This window comes from Zalophus californianus, chromosome 5 (genome assembly GCF_009762305.2).
Source record: "Zalophus californianus isolate mZalCal1 chromosome 5, mZalCal1.pri.v2, whole genome shotgun sequence".
Taxonomy (NCBI): domain Eukaryota; kingdom Metazoa; phylum Chordata; class Mammalia; order Carnivora; family Otariidae; genus Zalophus; species Zalophus californianus.
The window spans coordinates 72,271,968-72,294,685 of record NC_045599.1 but is presented as its reverse complement, the minus strand read 5'-3'; the positions used below and the strand labels follow the sequence as shown (position 1 = coordinate 72,294,685).

The window sequence follows — 22,718 nt, the reverse complement described above, 5'->3', positions numbered from 1 at the left end:
ACCTAACCATTGTGTGTTTTTAAAAGATCACATGTCAAGATTGTGTATTCATTAGTTTTTGCCCATGATAGATTATTAATGTGAAGAGCATTATCAAGTGCACATAAAAGTAATTCTGTTGCTGCTGGCTGATACTAGATGAACACATTTCTATAATTTACAGTGGTAAATAATGGATTTAATGTTTAAATTGCTTAAGAGGCAGAAAAACATGATCATTAAGAAGCCAGTTTCCTGGCAAAATAGCAGATTTGACAATTAACACATATGTTTTTAAACTAAAACATTTTATGTCTAAAAACAGCCAATAGTTGGGGAGATCTCTTCCTGTCCTTTGCTTTCAGCACCATCATAATACTGTGAAGCCCGGGCGTGAGACATTTTGAACTTTGAGTATGATAGTGCTTTGTTTATGTAATTTCATCAGTTCTTGTCATTCTCTTAGAAGTTTCTGCACAAGATTTGAAGTCATAGTATGACATTTATTTTTAAACAGCGTAAGACGTATATCATATTGGTTTGCAGAGGTGTGACTTGTTGATTGTCTCATGCTATAGCTTATTTGCCATTACTGTGTCCTGTTTGAAGGAAAATTAAGTTGTAATTAAAGTTGATGAATAGTTGTGATTTTGTGATTTTTACAAAACAAAGTCCTTTACTTATGTATTTCGGGTTCTTATGACTTTTTTTTCCTGAATATGCATATTGTAATGCAAAAACTTTAAGCCATTATGAATTTTTATATGTTTTATGTACACCAAAGGGTCACAGATGGTAGAAAGATTTGTTACCATGAGGTAGTGTAGCATTTTGTGATTATAAAATTAATCTGTCTCTAAATCTGTTTAAAGAGTTTTTGCCATCTAATGAGCAATATAAATTATTAATATTTTCATGTTCTTGGGGACATTCACAGCCATAATTTTACCAACACAGCTGTTTGACCTGGTGACATCATGTTTTGCATATTTTTGCATTTTAATGAGTTAGTCATTTAAAAGGTTACAAAGAAACCATAACTCATAAGTAATTAAATTATTTAGCAGAAGAAGTATGAGGAGATCTTCTGACATAGGTCACTGTGAGAAGGGAAATTCATAGCTCTACTCAGTTACACCTGTTTATTGGGAGGTAAATGTGTATAGAAGCTTTTCCCTTAGATTATGAAATGATTTTACTCATTGAAATACCTGAATGTGTACGATGCAGACACACACACACACACACACACACATACATACATATATACACACATATACATATACACACACACACATCCCCAAGCACTGCATTTTCATTGTGATGGAGTTAAGTTTAACTATTACTCTTAATACAAACACAAACATAGCTTACCATTTAGGGTTAACTATCCTTTGAAAGTGTAGCTAGATTGGTTTTAGGAATATCTTACCATTACGCTTTCTTCCTTTTTTCCCCTTTTCATATCCTCTTTTCTCTTGAAGAATAAAATGGTTTCATGTAGACATTTTAGGGATGTGTACTTAATTCTGATTTGGAATTTTCTATTAAATGGAAATATCTTAAAATGAAAGGTGACTCATAGGTATAGCACTGTACCTAGCAACAGTGCTTGGTTAATAGTAGATGCTTATTAAATATTCATTGTATGAAATCAGTTTTTAACAAATTATTGACTCGTTGAATTCTTAAGATCCTTCTTTATGTCCTCATTCTTGCAAGTGGACTCTAGAACCACAAGCAAAGTACTCATATATGTTCTTGAAAAAACAAAAATATTTTAAACATGCTATTTTAATTGGAGGAAAAAAGAAAGAGAAAGGTGACATATTTGAAGATAAAATGATGAATGTACTATAGATTTTAAGAGTAATTTAAAAACGTAAGCATATGTTTGCATGGTATATGATTGGGTCAAAGGGATAATGTTTTAAAAGACCTTGAGCTACGATATTTACACAGTTTTATAATGGATTTTAGTAGAAAGCTAAGAGACTATTGGACTTTCATTTTGCCCTCTAAAGCATAAGGGCATAACTTTCATGAAGAACAGTAAACTTCATAAGATAAATTTGTCCATCCAACTCTGCTTGGGACCATGTAATGGGGAGGTGTGTTTGTGAGATTCCCTATATCCACTTAGGGATTTTGATCTGTCATAGACAGGCAACAGTTGTAACTTGTTACTTCTTTTTACTGTAATGTGTAAACGTGTCGGTGTATGTAGTTTTCTTTATGAGAATGAAAAGCAAAGAATATAAAAGATTTCATAATGCTGTATTATTAAATCATATTTATGTCCTTGATAATGAATCATAAATGTTTTTATGATGCTAATGTAAGTTTATGGAATGCTTTAATAAATAAAATATTGGTGATCAGAAGAAAAAATTGTGGTGGTTAAGCATCACAATGTTCTAAAACCTAGGAAAAGTTAGAAACAGAACAGGCGATAATTTAGGTAAGTGCAAAGTGAATGTTTCAAAATAAATAGCACTTGGATGACCTGGGATGTCAGAACCAGAGACAAGGGTGTATGTTTGTCAATATATCCTTCATGTTTTACAGACTCCTAAGGGAACAAGGGAAGATACAATTTCACCTTTTCTGTGCCAAAACATTTTAATTATATCTTCTTCCAACTACAGCGGTTCAGTAACCAAGGAGCTGACATTGATGCATGTGTTGATAAAGCTGCAAACATTCAAAATGAGATTAACAAAGATTTTGAGCAAAGGGTGACAGCTAATTTTGCACAGTATTCTGCATCTGATTCAGGCCAGCATAATAATAGAATATTTTATAACTGTTTTGTTATTCAAAAGGACTTTTATGATGTGTTTATATTTGTGGATATCTTTGTATCATACTTAAAAATTATCTATCCTGTGGCTAAAACTATTTGCACATCTATGTTGTAATTCAGAGACAATATTAAAGGGAAAAAAACCCTCTTATTATAAGTTGCAGTGTTTTTTTTGTGTTGTGTTTTTTTGTTTTTTTGTTTTTTTTTGTAATCATACTTTATCTTTGGAACTCTTTGCCTTTACCTCAATTTATCTTGAGCACACTAGCAGGAGAAGGTATAGAGATGCTAAACATATATTTTCTAATATTGCTTAGTATGCACTAGTAAAATGGCCAGGAAAAGTTATATTCATCTTATTTAATTAATAAAACTGTAGTTTCTTTATGTTCTTGAGCTCCTTTGAGCACATTTCAGTGTATTTCTTTTCTCTTCTATTCTCTACTTGAAGGCAGCTGACAGTCTTCTTTCACTTTTCTTTTTTGTTTGTGAAATTTTCTTTCTTTCTTTTTTTTTTTTATCCACTCACTTCTCCATCTGCTTTCACTTTTGTTTGCTTGGGCCGTCTCTCATCCCAACTTGATAATGAGGAATGCAGTGTGACCCTGACCTCTATCAGCCCATGCATGACCTTCTGACTCTACCATATAACCTTTGACCTTCTCTTTGACAGCTTGATTAATTACCCTGTGTTATGATTTATGAGTAAGTGCTATGTAAAAATAATAGACAACAGGTGGTCCTCTGAAAACTTTTTGTGGCATGCTTTCTTTTACTGACTAACTTGATGAGCTATTTGAAGTTGGAAACTTACTGGAATAATCTATGTTGGTCTATATTATGGCATTTTTGTACCATGGAACACGACATTAGAATTTAGGGAGCAACAAGGTAAAGGAAGCATGGTTGTGACAAACATTTTATAAAATATTAGCAGGGTGCTGTTACTTAAATGCACATTGGGAGGAAGCACAAAACGGAGTCAAGTGACATTTTAGGCGTTTCAGTCCCAGGTCACGTCTTGAGAAAATTGCTGAAATAATGGAGGGGGCATTTTTCAAGCAGAGCTGCAGCTCCAACAGCTCTGTTTACTTTAACGCTTCACTAGTGACTTCTGATTGGTTGTCATGACCTCATCTCACTGTTGCACCTAGAATGTTGCAACAGTGACATAGACATACCCTTTTTGGGAAAAAGATGAGAATAAATACAACATACATCTTTCAGAAAAGATGAATGGACAGTGGTTTGTCCATTTTAACCATGGGTATATGTAGTTTATAGGTAAAATAATTTAGGTTTCATTTCCCTTGAGGATGAGCACCTTTCTTCTTTCAAACCAAGCAGATAGAATGCTGAACTTAGAAAATATGATTGATCAATCTGTGTAAAATGATCTTTACAGAGCTTTGCCTGAAGACCAAAACAGAGAGTTCCATAGGTCAGAGGATTCTACTCTGGCCCCTGACCTCTTTGGTCACATGTCACTTACAGTATTGGCAGGTTAATATGCAGAGCTGAGTACTTTCACCTGATTTTTTTATTTAGCCAACCATAAGAGATTTGAAAAGATGTAGAATTTTCTCCTATTTTCTATTTTCCTTATAACTGGTAACTAATAGGCAAATTAACTTGGATAAATCTTCAGTTTCAGCAAGATTTCATTGGGATCAAAATACATTCTGGCTTTGGTCAGACATGGAAACGTTTTATCTATCTGTAGAATCTTCTTGACAAGTACATTTCTATACTGATTTAATTTCTTAAGCAAGGTTTCCTCTTTGGTTCTTTGTGTTTTGGCATCACCTGTCTGTTTTAGACCTCTGACCTAAGCCTTCATTTGTTGATTGAATGATAAATGAATGATTATTTATTAGTAAGTGCATCTATAGACTTCAAAGTAAAGGAGGCCTGCAGGCCTGAGCTTCTGTGTAAATCACAGCAAGCCCTTGTGCTGAATAAACTGTATGTCTAGCAATAAAATTTTGAGGGTTTCTGATTAAGATTCCATGGTTTAGGCCTTATAAACACACTTCTGAAAATGAAACTACAGTCATAGCTACAAAAGATAGAAAATGGAATGAGATAAATGAAGAAGATTATCCTCTTGATCACTTTCTTGATCTTCTACTAGACTGTGCACTCAAACCTAAGAGTTAATTAACAACTTTATGTATACTTTGTCTCTTGAAATGTTGGATATTAGAATTGATTTGGGTAAATCATTAATCAGGATGCCAGAAGTTTTATTTATTTAGTTGTAGAATGTTAGATAATCAGTTTGATCATTTTGTCTTGTTAAAGATAACAGAAGTTTCCATGTATGTTTGAAATGACCTGCCTTTTCATCTTATGAGAAATTTAGCATGAATAATTAAATATAAAAAAATATTTAAGGTTGTAAGCATTAGTTATGGAGGCCTCATTAGAGTGGCAGTGCATGGTTCTTTTATGATATTATATCTGATGCCTTGTTTTATAAAGTTTTGTAAAACTTTATGGGTACATTTGTTATAGGTCAAACTAGGGTCTCTTTTTATTTATTTGTGTATTGATTGGGTTATTGGGAATAGAGAGAATTAATTTTTAAAATGGCATTCTGATTTTTTAAGATATAAATTGATACTGCATTTATAAATTTAGCTATTGATATGCTATCTACCTTGGTTTGCTTTGACTATTTCCTTTGATACCTTGGTTTCCATGTATTAATGTTGACATGGCAAAAATCTTTTTAGCTTTAATATATAAAGAAATTTTTGGACAATATTTATATGTGACAGAGAGAAGGAGAAGACAAAGTTTTACTAGTATCTGTGGTTAGAGCATGTAAGTGGGATAGTTGACTTTATTTTGTTTCTCCAGTTTTCTCTTCCTCATTATAAAATGGTTATTAATGGTCTCTGTGAATATCGCATTAATTAATTTATCAGGAAAATTTTAATTGAAAAATGTAAGTTTTTTACAGAATGGTAATTGAATTTGTAACAAAGACATTTATTAAAATTAGCTCTCATTTCTGCAGAAAATGTTCCTGAATATTTCTTGATTGTTATTCCATTAATTAAATTAGCAGTATGAAATATCTAAATGATAAAATATTTTCTAAATAATTCAAGTGTTTAAAGAGCAGCATTCATTGTTGAAATCTAAATGCTAAAAATTCTTTAATTGATTTATATACTGGTGATTTAAAAATAGAATCATTTTTCATCAGTTGATGCCTCGGTGAAAAATTGACATTGTGTCTTTATAAAATCGGACAAATGAGTCATGTAATTTTCAGTTATGTAATCAATAACTTAGACAAATACTACTTCTTTGATGATTTATGTGTGTCTATTTTTTATACTTATTTAGATAGGACACATCAAATTTCAGTCCATTTAAAATCAAGTAGGCGCAGTAATTTTTTAATCAATGATTTCCAAAAATTGAAGTAAAAACTTCTGCTCAAATAAATGTGGTATTATGAAAATAGTGTATCTAGTGATTAAGTTAAAAATTAGGGCGAAAGTTTTATAATTCTAGTGACTGTAAATTTTATCTAAAGAGTTTACCTTTATTTGGAATTCATTCATGGTGCAAAGGTGGTGCTCACGTTCTATCAATTTATTAAAGTCCCACTTTGTTACATTGAGGTTGATGTTTTTCATGTTATCATTAAAATGTAGCATATCACTACTTTCATCTCTAAAAATTCTAAGATTCTATTTTGGGTTTGCTACTTCTAACTCATGTGAGTATGAGAGACTGTGTGCATGTGCGTGCGTGCGTGCATTTGTGTGTGTGTGTGTGTGTTTAAAGTTCAACTCACTCAAGGAAGGCAGGGAAGAAACATGACAGGAGACCACTTACTCACGGTACAGAATCTAGTAAGGAGGCAATTTTCTTTTTGGCCTATGGTGACCTTTTTTGACTATGTTCCTTACACCACAGACAGTGTATGAATGCCTCTATTTCACCCTGTTTAGCAGAGTGCAACAGTGTTCTTTAACTTACTTTTGGTGGGAGGAGAAGTTATAGCTGAAATTTGAGAAGGGCGTGAAAAGTTGTAAGAGGCGCAAGGAAGAGGGGTAGGAACTTCCTTCAAATGTGATTTTAATAACTAGTCAAGTGTGTCCAACTGTAGAAAATCACCAAGTGACAATCTGTCTACCTGACAGTGATCACAATGAATTACAAGACTTTTGAATAGCTATACAGATTAGAATAAAGCAGGACCAAATAAAATATCTTTTGTTGGTTAAACTTTGACTTACCAGCTAAGATACTTAAAAAGAGAAACAAGAAAAACCCTTTATCTTGTGCTTTGATGTAGATCGTTTAAATTTGTAAAATATTTTATAACTTCTTATAAAATAGGTATTTATTTAAAAGTTTTATTTGAACATGTATTAAAGAATATGTGGTATTTTGTTAATCACTTTGGTATGTATTATAGTTTTCATGTGTGCAAGACAACTATATCTTAATTAACAGTACTATCACTAAAATCACAACTTTAATGAACTTCACAATCTGCAAACCATATTATGGTTTTAGACAATAATATCAACTGGAGGAAAAATTGAAAAATCCCAGTGAAGGTTTTATGTAGATTGTGAAATCAACCATTAAACCAACTATGTGCAGCAGTGTAGCATATTTAAAAATAAGATAATTGAGTCAGTGCTAATATTACTCTATTATTACTGCCATCACTTTTTTAAAAAATCATCTTCTTATGGTTGGTTTGGCAAAAAACAAATTTTAAACTTGAAGTAGTTGTACAGTTATAGTTTTGAAAAAGTATATAGTTTTCTTTTTCAGTAAGGGTGAGATTTTTCAAGCTTTATTTCCCATAGCTCTTACATGTTTTTATTGTAATATAATACATTTTTAAAATATGATTTTACAGGATTTTACAAGGCAAAATTGGGACACCCACAGTACAGAAGTGAATAGAAAATACAAGATATTAATAGCTTCACAAATTTATGTTGCACTTGCTTGTCAGTGGAAATTGTTTATTCTTTTCTACTTTCTCGTGGTTTGATTATTCCATCAGTTATAACTTAATATAAATAGCAAAAGTTTTCCTAATTATAACCATAGAAATGTTCGCCTTGCTAGAATTGTCAGACAGGAAAATATATCTTTAAAACTTTAGAGAAGGTTTAATAGCTCAGTAAGCTGCAGTTTAGACTTTGGGATTGCTTCCTGGTACTGGTCCCTAATAAAGAGAGATTTTTATGGTGTTTAAAAATGAAAGAAATTTTAGGATTAAATAATTACTTGAATGCATTATAGTAGGACATTATTTTGTTTTATGATTTGTGTGGCCTCCTGAAAGAAGAGAGGTGGAAAAATACAAGGTGCACAGGTAGACATGATATGTTTCTGATATTATAGATATGTAAATCTGTAGAATGTTAGGTCACATTTATTCCTTAATTGCTTATACTTTCTTGAATTCAAATAAATAAAAAATGCTCATTAAAGTGCAATTGTAAAGGAAAGAGAATCCAACAAAATAGGGTGTGAAATTTTAACTTCAGCTTCAAGGAGGCTATTTTCTCAAAATAGGTTTTTAAATATTAATGTGGTTTGAAAGTATACTTGTTATTTGATAATTTATTTCAATTATTTGGGGGGTTTTGAGAGATCTGAAGTCCTTTTTAAAAAATATAACCTTTGTCATCTTTATGTTACAATTTTGTCTTTTTATTCTTACAAATAATCTGTTTATTTACACAAACAAAACAGGCAAACAATTTAAATAACTTTTTGTTGGAAAAAGTAGAACGATAGTCTTTTATAAAGAAATACTTTAGTGAATATGCAACTATATTAAATGACTTACTATGAAATTTTACAGATTTTTTATGAATTGAGATGGTTTCTAAGATTAAATTATTCTGCCTTCTTTGCTTTCAAAACAGGAAGGATATGGAGTAATAGTACTGAATCCCAATGAAAACTATATTGAAGTAGAAAAGCCAAAGATCCATGTACAGTCATCTTCTGATAGTTCAGATGAACCAGCAGAAAAACGGGAAAGAAAAGATAAAGTCTCTAAGGAAACAAAGAAGCGACGTGATTTCTATGAAAAGTATCGTAACCCCCAAAGAGAAAAAGAGATGATGCAGCTGTATATCAGAGTAAGTGATAAGATTATTACTTTCCTTCATTATTTCTTTTACTTTATTTGTATTTTATTTCATATATATTATTTTATTTTTAAAAATAAAACTTAATTCTTTAATTTTCAACCATTCATATCCCATGGTTGTTACTTGGATGAAATGTTTTGTTTTTTTATTAAATTACAAAACACGTCATTCTTATTTCAGTGCAATATTTTACTGAAGTTTCAAAAGCGATTAATAATGCACCATACAAAACATCAGTCTTCATCTTGGGTGGTAATGGTTTTAATACATTCTTTTTCTACGAGCAAATGGTGTTTCAGCTTAACTTCTGAAGGCAGATGGAGGGAGGAAGAGTAATTAATATCTTAATAAATATTTAAACTAGAATAGTTTAGGGATAGTGTAATGAGGGAAGTCTCTCCTTTGCTCTTTTCTTACGCACTGAACCTTTGCACTTGGTAATGCTGGCAGCATGGGATCGTTAGAGCAGTGCGGCCCAAGGAGTTCTAATTCGTAGGGGGCACAAACAATTCTATTTGAACTTTGACACATTCTGCTTGATATACATACTGTGCATTGTATATATGAGACAGATTTATGCAATCTTCAAAGCTTATGGGTCCTAGAAATAGAATTTAATAGTAAAGCGTGTCAAAAATGCTACCGGGTAAGTAAAATAGTAAATTGATATGTTCTTTAAAAGTGAGCAATTCAGAACATTTAAACATAGACAGATTAACACTTTATAAATTATATTGTAGGATAGTAGTAAAGTTTCAAATTAATCAGTTTGAGCTATTTTTACATTTCCTTTAAAAGCTTACTAATAAAATATTTCATACCATCTTTGAGGGGAATATGTAACTTTCTAAGTTATTTTCTTCATTCTAGTTCATTGCATAATCACTATACTTTTGGGAATTACACTCCAAACATTCAAGACTATAGGTCAGTTTGTTGAGTAAGTCAGGGCAGCTAAACAGTATGAAAGCAGCATATAAATTCTCAAGACCCAAAAGGGTATCCAGACCAAGAATACCCAAAGCTCATCATACAGTGACTCAAGCAAAAGTTAGTCAGATTGTAGTAGTTAAATTTCTGAAAAGCAAGTCACTATTTAATATATTTTTTGATAAATAAAAACAGTGATTAGATTGGAATCAGTAAGTAGCTTGCTTGTTCTAATGTAGGTATATTACCGTTTTTCCTTCGTATGGCTGCCTAAGTATCATGATGTCACTTTCTATATCAGTTTTCCTAAGCTTTTTAATTATATGATCCAGTCTGTCAACCACCATTCTTAGGACAGTTAAAAAAAAAAAATAATTCTGATATCCAGATTTCAAAAACAAATTGTAAAAGTTTTTGAAATATACAAATCATTAAGAAAATTCACTGGCTTATGTAAAATGTAAACAAAAAGTGATTTTATGTGTTTTTTTATTTCTTCTTAAAGTTTCTTTTATTAACCTATGATACAGATTATGCATCTATTTCTCACATCTGTCTTGTAGATTTTCTATCTTCTTTTCTATTTTCTCTTTTTCTTGTCACCACTGCATGGATATTTTGCTTTTGTTCTCTTTTATGTGTGCATTTTCTGTTTTCTGTTTTCAAATCTGTTTCATTTATCTCTGCCTCTATTTTTCTTCTTATATCAAGGAAGAAAAATCTTTTTATTTTGCTTCATTTTTAAGATCTCTCTTTCCCTTTGTCTTTTTTCTTTAACTCTCTTATCTCTTTTACACTCCTGCCGTTTCTGCTTTTTTCCTTATCATGTCTTTTTGCTTCTTTCTTCCTTGTCCCATTTCACTCATCAGTCTCAGTTCCCATTGAAAGCACTTAAAGCAAAAACAGACTCATTTAGATAATACAACTATATACCTGATAGTCTTAGTTATGAATGTCACTTTTCCTTAATAAATACCCTTTCTCTCAAAATCTTCTAGAATTGTGCAAAATAGCAGAGTTAAGTTGGTGCTCTTCAAACATACTTCTAGATAGTAAAGTGTGTGTGATCCTGTGGTTGAGAAAGAGAAGAATGATTCATGTTGTGTAAGGTGTCTTAATTCTTAGGTAATTTCGATCCACTCGAGAAGTGACTTCTTGTACTCTCCAATACATGTCTCCAAAAAGTGTTTGTAATTTTCAGACACAGAGCATGGTATGTGATGAGGATAAATTAGCATTAATTTATAAACTTCTTAACTATTTACGTTTTGAAATTGATCATCTATTCTTTGGAACAATCCCATGAGGTAAGTGGATCAAATAGTTTTATCCTTATTTTATAGTTAAGGAAACTGATGCACAGATGGCTCATTTTTATCTAGGATCAAATAACTAGTAAATGGTGGAACTAAGTGTTGAAATTAGGACCTCTAATTGTAGATTCTTTCTCCCTTTCCTCTTTACCACATTGTTCTAACCAGTTGGAAACAAAATATATACATGAAATATGAAAATTAAAACAATTATAATAAAAGAAGCATGATATAAAGTAAATGACATCTGATGATTAATAGATTTTTGATCATTTATTTAATAGATGCTGTTAAATATCTATAAACAATTCATATATAATACATATTTAAACCATATAAATAATAAATGCACATAAATAGATTACATTATATGTATGTGTATGTGTATACATACATACTCTCTTTTAATAGGATCACTAATATTGATCCAGTTTTACATGAGAAGACCGTGGTCAAACTTAGTAATTTCCCCAAAGTCATGTAGGTCTTAATGTAAGCTCCATGAGAGCAGGGACTTAGTCTGCTTTGCTCACTGTTATATCCCCAGAGCTCAGAACACAGTCTTCATAATAAATTTTTATTTGATAAGTAAGGTGGTGGAGCCAAGATTAAAATCTGAAACTACTATTTTTTTTAATATGTCCCGCATCATTAAATTATGCTACTTGATTGTGAGAAAACTCATTCAAACAATCCAAAACAAACAAAAAATTACAATATTGGTCCCCTACCCAGTCCAGTGGCTGAGAAACATTACAAAAATTGATGATAAGAAGTCAGTTTCTCAAGATTTATTTAATACCTTGATCTATACCTTTTCATCTGAATATATAAAAGTGGGATATCCTGTTTTCTTTTTTAGCTCTATCATCAGGGTACTATATTTATGGGTCAAAATGGAAATGTTTCATGATGACCTATTGCTCTTTCTGTTTTGCAGCCTTGCTCATAAGAGTAGAGCCAGGCTGCTATACTTGTTCTTTGCTGTACACACTGTGCTTTATGTAACTTTGCTTCCTGTTCTTTTCCTCCATCCAAATTCTGTCCATGTTTAGTGCCCAGCTGAAATCTCACCTTTTCATATCACCATAATCAGTGACCTCTCCTTACAATAACTCATGGAAGTTAACTGTGATTGGTTTACTTATATGGAATTTATCACTTGCTGTCCTGAGGTGTCTCTTGTGGTTTTGTTTCATAATATTATTAATATTTATCTTTCATGCCTTTCCACTCCCCATAATATTATAGGTCTTTGAGCATACTTTATCAGTCATTCCTTAAGAATAAACAGAAATGAGCTAATTTTTACAATAGTACAGAGCACATTAGAAGGAGTCAGGAACGGATAATAAACCCACTCACTAGAATCCAATCCTCTGCAAGGAGACCAAAGCAAAAAGACTAGGCCTTAGTCTAAAGATAGCTAGATAATGTGACCTGCAGCATAGAAATGAGGGTTATTCTGGTATCAAACTGGAGCATAAGAGGACAAATACTCAGACTAAGGAAGATCATTTAAAAGCACTTTACAGTATGTAGGTGGAATATAGGCAAAAGTGACTTGATGCTGATCTATGTAATACTGAGTTGGAACTGCTTAAATATCTCTTCCCTAAGAGACTTAATTGTGGGCTGTGGTGATACGAAGTAAAGAGGAGAGATTAGACTCAGAAGGTTGAAAAAAAAATGCTGTGAGCGGAAGGGGGAGGGAAATTACATGGCCACAGAAGGAAAAATCCAAATGTGGAGGAGACATTTACAGAATAAGAATCTTGGCAAAGCCTGGCATTACACACTGAAGATACTCAAATATTTATGGCTTGATTGCTTGTTGACATCCATCAAAAATCTTATCCCTTAACATGAGAGATATTTGGTGTCTAGTTTTCTGACGGATTTTTTTCAGCATTTATGTGAATTTTTGCAATTGTTCAGAAACAGCCAACTGATAAACTGAAGCTTTCTTTCAAAAAAATGTTTTTGATGCTCTGACTTGGATTATGTTCAAAATACTGGTGAAGGCTAATAAATATCCCATCTTCTTCTCTGTACCTGTTCTCTTCTGTGCTAGGGCCACTGGAGTCATTTCTGTCTAGTGTTTTAGCAACCAAATTTAATTTATTTATATTGTTCAATGAATGTTTAATCTCTGGAACCTTTTATTTTCCTTGTATATTTAAGTATTTGAATTTTCTTTTTTTCTGGAATCTGTTAAAAAGCCAAAATCTCCTTTCAAATTTTGTAAATATCCATTATAGACACGCAGAAATAAAGTCGAATCCAGGCCTAAAACTTTAAGATTAGCAAAGTGTAGTTTTATTTTACATACTAAATGAGTATAGATAGATATGACTAACTATTGGATTATGTAGCACGTTTCTGATGCATTAGAAACAGAGCTTGAGAGATCAAAGTACTTACTGTTTCATGTGGCAACTTTCCTTAAGTATGAAATAATGTACTTTCTGGCATATATTATGGCTTATTAAGGGGATTGATTTGGTCTAGGCAATAAACATCATGTCAGACATGCCTGGCAGGAAAACCTGCTTAATATGTTTTGTAATAAGATGGAATTTTTTGTTCTCGAAAACATCTGCCAACTGAATTCAAGAGTGAAGACAGAAAATGTCATCAATTTAGTGGTAATCCTATAAATTTAGTTTCTTTCTGAGCAACACATAGCAAGACACACAAAATTCCCAGTGTTAATCACCACTGGTTATAGTACTTTGTAAAACGATGAAACAAAAACATTTTATTTTTATATAATGTGTTAATTAATTCATAATGAATTTTAATATTTCAACTGATAAAATTTTAACAAGCATCTTGCCAACAGATCATTTTTTAAAGCATCTGTTTTTTAATGTGTTGGGTTGAGAACTGAGTCAAATGGCTAAATATGTACATATATTCTTTTTAAAAACATATTTCTACCCCCATAATTATAGATACACTATTTTTTCCCCTTAGACCACCAGGGGCTGCTGCTGTTCATACTGGATTTTGCTTTCCTCTGAAACTGAGTACCCCCATCACACTGCATCTTTTTTTTCTTCCTTTTTTTCCTCTTAGCCCTAAATCTTTTAATATATAACTGGAAAGAAAAAAGAATAGGCTTAGATAGTAATTTAATAATCAATATAAGAATTTATATTTTAAACATTTTCTACATTCCAAAACATTTACATTTTCCCAAATGAACTTGAAACTGGTAGTTACTGCAGGCAGATTTGATAATAATTATTTTTATTTTCTGTTTTTAGTGTCTGAATAACATTCAGAATCATACCCATTACAGAGATGTAGTATGGAAATGAGATTAAAAGTGCAGAATTTGAATGCCCTGAATTTGAATCCCAGCTCTTTCCACTTAATATACTGTGACCTCAAACAAGTTAACTTCCCAATGTCTCAGTTTTTTTGTCTGAAAAGATGGAATGATAATAATATATGTAAAGTGAACGTGGTTTCTGATACACCGTGTTGGGGCTTCAGAGCTAATAAATAACTTCTGTCTTCTCTCAAGTTCATAATCAACTAAGAAAGTATCCAATTCACGAGGTCCCCAGCTTTTATACCTTTCATTACCTTGTACCAAAAATAATATGTCCATCTTACCTTCCCACTGAGTGTGGGACCCAGTGACAAAGGAATCAGACAAAAGGAGATCAAAACACCAGCTTTACTAACTGATATAGTTCAAATGGAAAATGTGGCTTAGATCTGTGACTAAATTTAGATTACCTAATATATTTCCCTCTGAAACACATTTTCATCTATCCTCCAAGCACCCACTTCATCTTTCACAAGGTAGAAAGCAAGTTGGAATGCATCCTTTTTGCAAGTAGCTTTGAAAGATGCCCAGAAGGGCTGAGTCGAGCATTCTGTTTCTTCCCCCAAATGTACTAATCAAGCAAATCACTCCCCCTGTGGGAGGGAAAGAGTGAGGGATGGTGAAAGAAATTGGGAACGTCACTCTAGCTGAATGGCTCCACCTGGAGTCAGAAGGGAAATGGATCCCACCTGACAAAAGTTAACCCCTAATAAAAAGATCGTTATTAGTAGCACTTGCGTTTTCTAGCAACTTAATAAAGCAATATTAAAATATAATCATTAAGTGTTCACTAAGGATACCTTAGTTTCTTCATATTAAGATTTTCATTTAAAAGGGAAACGAATCAAACCTGATTACAGAGAAAGTAGCCACAAAATTGTTTAATTTTAAAGCATTTAAAGTGCCATGATTCTATTTTAAATAATCAGAAATCAATCTTTATGTCTTCATGTTTCATGCTGCCAAAGCCTAGTAAACAGTAGATTTTTAATAAATATTTGATGAATGAATATTTGAATAAATGCTCGCTTACATGAACCTACAAAGCAGAAGAGACAGACCTTTCTCATTATATAAATCTGCTCTTTGAAATTGACTAGCACAAGGTTGAAAGAACTGTGATACTATGTATGACTGATACATGCTAACACTCAGAAAATGAGTAGTTGTTCTTTAAATCCTCTTAACAACCAGTATTAAGTATACCAGCATTCTTTGAATTCAGTAAAAACAAGCCAAAAAAGAATTTGAAATCAGTAAAATAATTAGATCTTTAGATTTAGAACAGAAATTACAATAAAGACCAGAACTCTGCATTTATTGGTTTTGGTTGGCTATTGGCCAAATTTGGTAAGGAATTCTGCTGTAAGTATAATGTAGTGGAAAGAAAAAGAACTTCAGAATCAAACAGAATTATGCCATAATGATCTTAATTCTTTCACAAGCTGTGACTTTGGACAAGTCACCTCTCTCTGACTTTCAGTTTCTTCATCTGTAAATTAAGGATAATTGTAGCTATTAGGCTGTTGTAAGGGATAAATAAGGTAAACTAATGTGTATGAAAACAACCAGTGGGATACCTACTATTCAGTATATCCCATTTTCTTTCTCTTCTCTCTTTACCCTCTTTTTTGGGGGGGGGGAGGTAATGGGGAGAATTATGGCCAAATGAGGTCTTTTCCGATTGGTTTATAATCACTGCTTCTCAAATCTTTGGTTCAGGACCCTTTTACATGCGTAAACATTATTAAAGTCACTAAAGTGTTTTTGTTTATGTGAGTTATACCAATTGATACCACAATAAGAATTAAATTTGAGAAAAATTTTAAATATTTATTTTAGGGGTGCCTGGGTGGCTTAGTTAAGTGTCTGTCTGGGATCAAGCCCCACTTGGGGCTCCCTACTCTGTGGGGAATCTGCTTCTCCCTCTTTCTCTGCTCCTCCCCCGCACTTGTTCTCTCTCTCTCATTCGAATAAATAAATAAAATCTTAAAATGTAATTATAAATATGTATTTTAAGATAGCAATAAGTCCGGGGTGCCTAGGTGACTCAGTCACTTCACTTAAGCGTCTGCCTTCTGCCAGAGGTCCTTGGAGTCCCGGGATCAACCCCTTGTTGGGCTCCCTGCTCAGAGGGGAGTCTGCTTCTCCTTCTCCCTCTGCCCCCCCCCCATGCTCGCTCGCTCTCTTGAGCTTGCTCTGTCAAATAAATAAATGTACTATATGTTGACTAACTGAACATAGTAAATAAATAAAATCTTTTTAAAAATAAAAAATAAAATACCAGTAAGTCCATTATATGATGACACAAGTAACATTTTTTATGAGAAATAACTATTTCTCAAAACAAGCAAAAACACATGTTGAGAAGTGTGGCATTAAAAAAGTCCCTTTGATATCTGGCTTAATAGCTGAATTCCACCTCTGTTTCTTCATTCACTTTCTTCTGATACGTTTTTCATCATCGTTTATGAAGAAAAGTTGGCCTCGTACAGATATGCAGTTATAAAAGGAAGCAGAATTTTAACAACTTTTTCAGATAATTGTATATATTCTTCTTTGATGCTTCACCACCACTCAACAAGAAGTAGTTTCTTTTTTTTTTTTTTTAAGATTTTATTTATTTGTCAGAGAGAGAGCACAAGCGGGGGAGCGGCAGGCAGAGGGAGAAGCAGGCTCCCCGCTAAACAAGGAGCCGGATGCAAGACTCTTGGGATCATGACCTGAGCCGAACTGAGCCACCCAGGCGTCCCAAGAAGCAGTTTCTTAAAGATTACTTGCTGTATGAATCTAAAACACATCACTAAGTATTTTGTACTGTTTTCATGAAAATCCATTGGTCTTTATTGTACTTTGAATGGATCTTTTACTCATAAATGATTTTATAACATCATGTATTGGTCATTTGGAAAATAATGTTGCATTGAGTTATGCAGATCTTCCACATGTTGACATATTTTATTATGTAGTATCAAAAAATCCTATCTATTAACGTTACCACCAATCTCATCTGCAAAGATTTTAAGAATTGAAAAAGTATTAAACTTATCAGAGAGGATACAAGTTTCCCAAAATTTTAATTTTAGCAAGAAAGCTCAATTTTTATCATTAGCCACAAACACCATCAGTTGTTTTTCTTGAACTGTCAGGCTTATTTTGTTTATGGCTTCCAAACACCCAAATGTGAATAATCATCATTTGTTTATCAGTCTTACAAGTAAAAATGGTGTTGTATTTAAAAAGCAGCTACTTTAGCTCACAACTCAGTTACACAACTACTCTTCCTCTACACAAGCATTATAACATGATTTGGTCTGCAGGTGCCTTTTTTTTTTTAATTCAATTAGCCAACTTATAGTACATGATTATTTTTTGATATAATGTTTGATGATTCATTAGTTGAATATAACCCCCAGTCCTCATCATATCATGTACCCTCTTTAATTCCCATCACCCAGTTACGCCAGTTCATCACTCAGAATATTAAACACACATATGATCAGGGGTTGAGACTTAATAAAAGTAATTTTTACTGCTTCATCAGCATTTTTTTAGGTGAACTTGTGTGTGTGTGTGTGTTTCCCTTTGAGTGTGTAACAGTGAAGAACACAATGACTACTACTATAATTTGGTGCTACTGCTGTGATCTGTGCTAAGTCACAGACAGTTTTGTTCTCCATTGCCTTCTTAATTGCAAATGCCAACACAGTGAAAAAGACACATAATATCTTAGTATTATTATGTGGACCCCCTGAAAGCTCTCAGAAACCTCCAGAGGTTTGCAGACCATATTTCTAGAACCACTGGTCTACCTCTCTTTTTTGGAGTTGAACATACAGGAAACCAAAGGAAGCAGTTTGTAAGATTAAAATAAGAACCATTTTTCAATTGATACATTAGGCAAAATGAAACTGGAACAGTATGAGTGACCAGCTATGTAAGCTGAAATAGAGAAGCTAGAACAGGGTATGACTGGTTTATTAAGGCATGTGGGCCTATCCATTTTAACTCTTCTCATCTGGACTCAGGGAGCACTATGTGTAGACTATTTCACCTGTTCTCCACCTTCCCTCCTTCTTCATAGAAACTAAGATGTCAGTCCATACCAGGCCTTTGGAATTTGAGGGTTTAGAATTTGTTTTCTTTTTTCTTTTCTTTCTTTCTTTTTTTTTTTTTTTTTAAGAGAGGGAAGGGGGAAGGGGCAGAGAGAGAGAGAGAGAGAGAGTATTTTAAGCAGGTTCCACGCCCAGCACAGAGCCTGACGAGGGGGTCGATCTTACGACCCTGAGGTCATGACTTGAGCCCAAATCAAGAGTCAAACACTCAAGCTCAACTGACTGAGCCACCCAGGTGCTCCAGAATTTTTCTTTTACTACTGTTCATCCCCAACAATAGAAGGCCTTGGAGAATCATGTGCCCATTTTGGGTTTTAGCAACTGCAATTTTCATTTCGTTCCTCTTTCCTCTAAAATGGATGGCCTCTTGCTTCCCAGGAGGGCTCAAATATTTAGTCCTGCCATCCAGCTGAGGTCTAATATACTACCATAGTCTACTAGTTCTGTATTGGTGCTTTCTCTGTTTTGTGTTAACCTTAACTTTGCAGTGGACTGGAGTGCTGGTTTCTGGCACATGTGTACAGGGTTTTACACATAGTATTCACTCAACAAATGCTAGTTATAATTATTGTAATATCCTTAATTTACAGTCCAAGTTGCATCTGTCTGTGACTTTCTCCATTTCTGAAGCCATGTTCTTCCTAGTTCTCCAAATTGGGTTCCTCTTGTTTCTTGTCTAAAGTAACATTTGACAGTAACTGTCTAAAATACAGTTGGATTAGCCATGCTTCTATTGGGCTTTAAATGTGAATGGTGGTTCTTGTACTTTCACAACTTCCACTCCCTTTTTTGGGAAAAGGGGGCAATTTAATACCCTCTGTCTCCAGCTGTGCCCCACTTTTCTGGTTGGGGCCCTTGTGCATACATTTGTCTAGTTAGAAATAGTTGTTTGTTTCTTTGTGTAATCCTCACAACTGTCTCAGGTATTACCTTGACTTTACAGATAATGTAAAATGAGACTCAGATGTAAATAAACTTACTCGTAGTTGTATTCCTACTAAGAGCAACTAAACTAAGGTTAGAGCCCACATCTATTAGACTGCAAAGCCTATGTTTTCCGAGTAAATTACATTGTCAATAGTGAACATTTTTTTAAAAGTGGCTCTCTAAGATTTCTGTGTTTTTATATAAAATATATACACATAAGTGAATGAATCAGTGGATCTCTCTTGAATTGGAAGGCGATTGCTGTGATGCAAGACAAATAGTATTCCCCACAATGAAATACTTTATTCAAAGACTGTTGTCAGAGAGTTGCAATGAGTAGATATATTGAGTATAGAATCTGGGGCCCACATTCTCTTCTCTGCAGTAAGACACCCTTACACTTTCTTTTTTCCTGTGTCCCAAACTGTCCATCTGGGATGTGTGAGTTGCTTGACGGCAAAGGAGTTTGGAGTTATTACAGGTGGGGATGAGAAAAAACCTAAATCACCTTATGTAGTTGTCTCAAAAGTGCTTTGTTTAATGCAGATGAACTTTTTTTTTTTTTTTAATCCCCACCCTGATTTCAGTTTGTCTTTAGGTAAGTGTGCCTGTTCTCAGCAATCAGCTTGTTGTTCCACCCCATTCCTCTTTGGTGTTTTAGCCAGCCCAGTGTTCCCATATGCACATTATGGCTTTATCAGTGGATGGAAGCACTTCTGTGTGCATCTCTCATGTGTAACATAGCGGAGCAATATAACATGTTTACTGAATGACTTGAATAGTTACATTATAGACTCATCTCATTTCAGTTTGAATTATATATGTGCATTTGTAAATGTTATGAAATTGTATGTTTAGATTTACTTGCAAAGAACATGGAATTGCTGCTTAACATACTATATGTATCAATTTCATCTTATACTCATATAATATTAATTTCATTCTTAGCATTATTTTCATATTTCAACAAAAGAAAACATTGATTTTTTTTTTCTCCTTGAAAGTAACAGATTAGTTGCAGTTAGTGGCTCATTTAGGGACCCCATAAAAACAAAGATAAAATTTTGAATATGAATCTAAGTGGTCATCTACCAAGACTTTCCCTAATTTCTGTTTGCCCTAAAAATGAGTGTTATACTTGAATTTGTTTTCCCAGAAACTTTAATATAGCTCACCCAATGCCCAAGCTGGTGTTTGAAATTTCTCCCTGAGATTTCAGAAAATCTCTGCCCCAGGAGGTGATAAAGACAAAGATCGCAGGCCTCTATTTCAGGATACTATTATATTTAATAATTCTGAAATAATTTGACTTTTTTTTAACAGTCACTACTTTTTATTTAAAAACCTTTTAGACACTGTGGGCCAAAGTTTCATATTTCTACTGGAGCAATAATACCAATAATTTCCAGAGCTATAGAATGGATAGTTTTTTTTTTAAGCTGAACCATCAGATAAAAATTAGAACTAGAATTTTATATGGCTAAATTAAGTAAATCTATCAAAACTGAAATCTTTTTTAGTCATTGAGAAGAGGAATTCATTTTTGCAGTACTGCTGTTCTAAATTTTTGGCAGTGAGGCATATTTTTTCCATATTTAAAGGAGTATATATATTCATTCAGCCCACATTTGGTTACTGTTTTAGATGAACAGTACAGTTAGGGAGAACATTACCTATAGGAGAAGGTTTCCACCAGAATATGTTGCCAAAAGATAGTATCTGAAAGGTGGTAGGCATTTTTCAGAGACATACCTAAGTCCAATTAGTTGATTTCTAGATGTAGATGAGGAAATTGAGAAATTTGCTCAGACTTACACTATTATTAGTGACAAAGCTGTTACTGGGATCTAGGTTTTCTATTTACCATCCTGGTTATTGAAATGTTTATATTAGAACCAGATTTTTTTTCCCTCCATTTTGATTTGCAAGTGGCTTCTCTGGCCTTTGTCTCAGTAGCTGATGGGGTTGGGGGAGAAGAACAGGGTCTGTGTGTGTGTGTGTGTGTGTGTGTGTGTGTGTGTGTGTGTGTGTGTGTAGATTATTAGGGGAGGGGGATAGGTGGTCATTAAGTAATTGAAATTTAAACCAAAAGTTAGTTGAAAACAGTATTCCTAACATAATAGATTTAAAGATGTAAGGGAAGAATATAAATTTGAAAATCTTAGTGCATTATATATGACTTATGATCTTAACTATACTTCATTCACTCTTAATGTTCTTTGTTTCAATTTCACACAGGAGAGTGAAAAAATTTCCTCAGAATTCTTGTGCAGACTGCATATATAATAATGTCATCAAAGAAAGGCTGTTATTTGTGCATATATAGCTCAGTCAATTGAAGATTGCTCAGATTATCATCTTTTTTCATTGATTTTAAAACTTTTATCACATTTTAACATCTCTGAATTTGGGATGCATCTTAAAAATTAAGGGCGTATCATGGATTATTTGGTGACTTTTTTCTCTTAATGGTACATAAAACAGTGCTACCTTTTAAATTTGATGGTATTGTAGATGGATGAAATATGGCACAAGACAGGCTGCCTCATTGTACAACTCTATAGGAACATAATTCTTATCTGGCACCCCCTAGAGTTGTGCAGTGTGTAGACTGAGGCCTTTTAGGGTAGCCCGAATAGAGATGATGTGGAGGGTTTGTTCTTTTTCTTACATTTTACCCCATATTTGGCCCCATAAATTGTACAGAGACCACCTGCCTACTATTTGGCAATTATTGGCCCCTCAGTAAATGTTTATTTACTTACACATCATTGTAATCAATTGTGTCCTTTTGTTTGCCAAACCCCATGGAGAGCAGGTTTGAATTTCCTCCTTTACTAGATGTCATATTACTAGGAAGAGGTAGATCTCTAGATGGTAAACTTAGTAAATCTAGGAAGTAATGACTAAATGATTGTATTAAATGGTGATGTTAGCCCCTCAGTGTCCTAATCGTTTTCCTAATGCCTTTTACTTTTAAAATTTGTTGCGGCACTTTCAAGATAACCTAAAGTAACTATTCCTGTGATAAAAGTAGAGTACTGGTTTTAGGTTGCATTCTGTTAGTCTACCTTCACTGATTTTATACTATCTCCCAAGTGCTAGATACTAAAGAAAAAAACAGGGGAAGAATAAACATGTAATTTCTGC

The 22,718-nt window shown here is 33.2% G+C and overlaps 1 protein-coding gene across 10 annotated transcripts in view; it reads left to right on the top strand.

The window, feature by feature from the left end:
• The window catches only part of FAM172A (family with sequence similarity 172 member A), a 405,199-nt gene that overhangs the window by 160,164 nt on the left and 222,317 nt on the right, over positions 1–22,718 (top strand). For all 10 annotated transcript variants that reach the window (XM_027605628.2, XM_027605625.2, XM_027605622.2 and 7 more), the window contains one exon: positions 8,710–8,928. In XM_027605628.2, coding sequence (XP_027461429.1) covers positions 8,710–8,928 — 219 coding nt within the window. The remainder of the gene's footprint in view (positions 1–8,709; positions 8,929–22,718) is intronic.